Source organism: Solea senegalensis, linkage group LG11 (genome assembly GCF_019176455.1).
Source record: "Solea senegalensis isolate Sse05_10M linkage group LG11, IFAPA_SoseM_1, whole genome shotgun sequence".
Taxonomy (NCBI): Eukaryota; Metazoa; Chordata; class Actinopteri; order Pleuronectiformes; family Soleidae; genus Solea; species Solea senegalensis.
This window is the reverse complement of record NC_058031.1, coordinates 8,964,293-8,969,750: the sequence shown is the minus strand read 5'-3', so window position 1 is coordinate 8,969,750 and position 5,458 is coordinate 8,964,293. Positions and strand designations below refer to the sequence as shown.

Sequence of the window (5,458 nt, the reverse complement as noted above, 5' to 3'; positions counted from 1 at the left end):
TTACTTGATTAATCGAGAAAATAATCGTTAGTTGCAGCTCTAATTATGGCTCCTTTGTTTTGCGTAGGCCCAGTCTACGTGCATCAAGAACTACACGGCGCATGAAACAGTGGCTGGTGTTCTAACAAACAAGGGCACATCATTGGCGGGAGACATTTACCTAAATATCAACTTCAATTCTTTCTTGCACAAAATTCAAGCACTTTCAATGACCCATGTCTAATGAAGGCAATTTTCAAAAACTTGCAAAGGCCTTGAAAATTGTTTTTCAAATTAACAGACTTTGAAGGATTTTAAGGGGAACCCTGGAGGACTGATGCCTGGAGCTGAATTTACAGTGATATTTTAAACTGGTCAGCAGTGTCATCCACCCTGCACAGGGGCTGATCCTTCCATCCGTCTTCTATCGCTTTATCCTCCACATGAGGGACACAGGGGTCGCTGGTGCCAATCCCAGCTGACATAGTGCAAAAGGCTGGGTACACTCTGGACAGGTCGCCAGTCCATCACAGGGCCACATAGAGACACACAACCATCTAACTCTCATACCTACGGTCAATTTAGAGTGTCCAATTTGCCTAATCCCCAAAACTGCATGTTTTTGGACTGAGGGAGGAAACTGCCGCATCTGGAAAAAACCCATGGGCTGATGTTGCATGCAAAACATGTGGGAGGGAAGAAAATGATGGGGATTTTTTCACATCATTGGATGGCAGCTGTCAGCCAGCAAAGACATCATCTGAATACGTCAAGAAGGCAAATGTTTCCGGTTAGAGGGAATTGAGCTGAGCAGTTGCAGATGCATTACTCAATAAGTCATGTTTAATTGTACTTGTGTTTTCAGTTTGAGTTTTAATTGACTGAAAATTCACAGCAAGTCAACAGAGGCTGATCCGTGGACTGAATATTTGGAGTTTGATATGAGCTATAGTCTTTAATGAAAAGAACCAAACAAAAAGAGCAAAGGATACACGGTAAAAACAAGAAAATATGATGCTCCATGCGTACTAGGAGCAGGAGCACAAGTTGAAAGAGCAGGGAGACAAACCCTGAAGCAGAAGAGTGGGTAGTACAAAAAACGTAATACACTAGGGTAATTGAACACAGGTGAAACTCATCAGGGCAGATCTGAAAATCAACAAGAATCTAGTTCAACAGAAATTAGTCAATAACAGGAAGTAGAACAAGACAATGTATAAGATAATGGGAAATAAAAGGAAACAGAGACACTGAGACAGAGAAAACAAGGAACAAAGAACAACTACCAAAATCAAAAAACGAAATATATCACAGTACCACAGACACTTCACAGACCAAGGTCCACCTTATCCTTTGAGGGCAGTGTGGGGAAAGTGAACACAGTCCCAGCTGATGTTTGGTGAGATACAGATATCACTCACTCTGTGTGTCCTCACAAAACTAACACAAACATAGAAAGAACATTCAAACTTCACATAAAAAAATCTAACTGAACCTGGATTTCACCAGTCCATCACTGGGCCAACATACAGAGACAAACAAATGTACTGCAAATATGTTTTCTCTGATAACTGTTTATATTCCATTTGTACAAGTTTTTGTTTCAGTTTAGTAAAAAATGTAATCTGCAGAATGTCTTCTGGCAACCGTGGCTGCAGCAAATCCAACTTTTGTGAGTGCTTGAGAAGGTACTTTGTCTCATATACCCTCAAATCAGCAATGGACTCATTTATGCAGCATGTGTATGCGATGAATTACAATTGAGCTGTCATTACCTTGAGGCCAATTGTAGTGGTAATTGTGCGAGGATGACAACAGGTTGGCCGGCATTAATGCTCATATTCCTCTGGCTAGTTCAGCACCTGCCTGCTGGCCACCAGCCTAATTTTTTGCCGACAGCCTCAGCAGGAATGATTGATGCCTGAAGGCCTCTGATGGTTTGTGTGTGTGTGTGTGTGTGTGTGTGTTTCATTGCCAGGCAGTGCTACAGTACTGTCTACTCCCTCTTGAAACTCATTTTAGGCCACACCTGTCACTGCACACACTGGCTACTTGATGTTCCCCCTCGCAGGCTCACTGTCTGGGCACAGACTCATCAAAAATTAATCAAAGCTGTGTGGTGCTGATAAAAATTTGGAAACTGTAATCTTATTTAGATTTAGACTTCTAGGGTAACATAGGTAACGCAAAAGGGAATATTTATATTGTTTAAGTGATGCTGCACAAAACTTGTGGCTGACAATACATATAAGCTCCTTTTTTTTCAGTACTCAACAATCACAGAGTCTGTTCCCATGTCCCTCCTCACACTTAAATCATACGACCAGTGACATGGAAGTTCTTTAGCTGCCCCTCTATTGTTTGGAGCTGATAATCTCCGTATTAGCCTGACATAGAAGGACCTCAAGGCATGGCAGAAAACTGAACTCTTACACCACGAGCACACACACACACACACCTGCACACGCACACACACACGACCCCTTTATCTCAAAAGAATTTTAAAACCTTCCAATGTCCTCATACTATGGTATTTAAGCGAAAAGTTGTGAGGTCTTAGAAGTCAGCTGGCATTAATTCCTCTGAGGCAGAGGGATTCATCTTCTCGCTAAAAGAGGCTTAAAAAGAAAGTTCCCCCGCTTTCCATTCTCACATATATGTGTATAGTCCTCAGTGGACAGAACAATAGGTAATTTAACTTGAAAACAATTTGTTCTGTATAATATAAAATAATGAATTCAATGAAGCAATATTATTTTCTTTCCATGCGTAATTTATAAATAAGTGTGACCTTACTACTGAGAAGTAGACTAATCGCATTGTTCTCTGTGGTTGTTGGCAATGGACCTGTCAAGGGTGCAGGTGAATGCATAATACATCAAGGCATGAAGAAATACAAGGAAGCCGACACCATTATTGCTGCTTTGTGGAAAAAACATGAAATTTAATGTATTTTTACTTCTTCTTCACACAGCCATGATCGCAAGCTGGAGCCCTCTATGACCAGAGGTCACTCAGCAGAGCGCATTACACGAGACAAGAAGCATAAATTAACTGCAATATTGTTAATGTGCTGTACAGTTGAGGTATAACGTCCATTTAGGATGAAACACACTTCTCCATTCGCATCACATTTATTCTGGCCAGTTTGGAGAACCAGCGATTGGCATGTGTGTTACTGTGGGTCGCAGTTTTGACAAAGCCAAATTTCTGGCACAGAGAAATGGCTGCCGTCTGTGGTGAGCTGACATCCAAGACAAGCCGGGTGTAGCCTTGCTCTTTGCAGAAGTCCAGGGCTTTCTGCATCAGCAGCGAGCCCACGTTTTTGCGGCGCCATGGGAAAGCCACAACCATGTGGAACATCTCGCCATGACTCCCATCTCCAGCATCTTGGAAAAATTCTGAGCCACCTGCAGCCACTCCTCCGTTCAAGTCATCAAACCTCTCAGCTTCTTCCATGCCCCTCTTCCCCATCACTGCCAACATCCCCACTACCTTGGTCCGGCCTTTAACATCTGCCTCTGCTACCCAGAAACCATTATCTGGGTTTTCCAGGTAGCTGGTTTGAATGTCAGCCATATCTGTGCACAGCCACCGCATCATGTAGCCTTCATAGATCTCGTGGCAGCAGTAGTAAAGGAGGCCAGCCCATGCGCTGCCAAAGAGCAAAGCCTGGAAGTAGGAGCTGCCACCCAACACATAGCCAGCCATGGAAATACTCAGAGCAATGCCTATGTGGTCGGGGTGGCTCATGGTCTTGAAGAAGGCCGGGTATACATGCTCCATGATCCCATCACGAAAGAATGACATGAGCACAAGTCGATCGGATGGTGTGTATTCCCGGATGGAGAAATGAACTGCAAGATTGGGGAATAGACAGAGGGAGAAAATGGGAGCTCAGTGAGACTAATCTGCTTGTTGCACTGAAAAATTCCTGCAGGATTTAGGCTCAGTGTGGCTCATGTAACTTGTGGGGAACAAAAACCTGGTTAATCAATACACGTCTTACAGAGTGCCACCCCTTTTCTTTTTTAAATTTAACTCTATTCATCGAGAATATGAAACCTAGTATTTACATATGACAACCTATGGTGAAAATTGCACTTAAAATTATGAAAGCATTGTTTCTCCAAACAATATCCAGAGTCTGAGTCTCAATGTGACAAGTGCAATAATTATGAAACAAAGGTGATAAGAAGAAAACTCAAAGGGAGTTGAGAATTGTAATGCAGAAATCACAAGCTCTTTTGTGTTTTTTGAGTTATGTGTCACCAAAGCACGTTAGTACTGCAAGTCCTTTACACCCAAGCTGTTTTATTAGTGCTATTGTTTGTAATCAAGTGTACCTAACAAAAAAAAAGAAAAATTACAGAAAAGATTAACATAATTAGAACAGAAACTTACAGTTACTTTTCTGGGCCATGCTGACTCCACTCGTCTTTCACTCTCTCTGCAGGGCTTTATGGTGCTGCTCCCCTCAAACTTAAGCTACCGAGTGAGATAATCAGCCATTCACATAGGGATTGAAATAAGTTGGAACACGCTCACCCATTAATACACCCACCCACTGACACACACACACACACACGGTGCAAGAACTTATAGACCTGGAACCCCATTGAAGCAACTGCAACTCAAAAGACTAATGGTTTATATTTGAAATTCTACATTTAGATTAAGATACAGTTGCTTCAAGTCTGATTGAAATTAGGGACAGTGCCGCTGTGATTGTTAACCCTTTACCGGGCAAAGCGCTATACTTGGTAACTTCTGCAGAAGTTCTGAATCTGTGTTACCGCAAGATTTTAGAAACACTTGGATTTCACCCAGCAAATCAGCGGAGATGCAGCCATGTCACAAGAAAGCATCGGTGTGAAATATCAGCAACTAGAGGAGGCCTGCAACACTGGAAACCTCAGTGCCATTCCGGAAGGCAAAAAGTACTGTCATACGACTCGGTCTTCTCCTGCATCTATGGTAATATCTCAAAAAATAATGATGGAAAGTTCATTCAGGTGTGTTGGAGCAGGGAAACATCTAAAGCATGCAGGACAGGGGTTCTTAAATGTGAAAAAAAGGTTCCTTTCACTTAGTTTGTGTTTTTATTGTATATTCTTATATGCACTCTGACCACAGACGAGCAAGTAGAGCTGCAACTAACGATTATTTTCATAATCAATTAATCTGACGATTATTTTCTCGATTAAATCGTTTGGTCCATAAAATATCTTAAAAAAAACCTTAAAAAATGTTGATGGGCCTTCGTCAAACCTGGAAATGATGATGCTCTCAAATGTCTTGTTTTGTCCACCAGCCAAAATGATTACATTTTAATGATTTCTTATCCAGATCAAAAAAATTAAGACAATATTCACATTTAAGAAGCTTAAACAATCAGAAATCTTGTTTTAATCATGAAAAAAACTTAATTATCGATAATCAAAATAGTTGTCGATTAATTTAGAAATCGATTAATAAT

General features: G+C 41.4%; 1 protein-coding gene across 1 annotated transcript; it reads right to left on the bottom strand.

Moving 5' to 3' along the window:
• Positions 1–2,899: 2,899 nt before the first annotated feature.
• On the bottom strand, positions 2,900–4,595 carry LOC122777586 (N-acetyltransferase 8). The gene is made up of 2 exons (XM_044038913.1): positions 4,384–4,595; positions 2,900–3,836 (listed from the first exon to the last, which is right to left on the bottom strand). The coding sequence occupies exons 1-2, from the start codon at positions 4,400–4,402 to the stop codon at positions 3,079–3,081; spliced, it is 777 nt and encodes a 258-aa protein (XP_043894848.1). The 5' UTR covers positions 4,403–4,595; the 3' UTR covers positions 2,900–3,078.
• Positions 4,596–5,458: the final 863 nt, after the last annotated feature.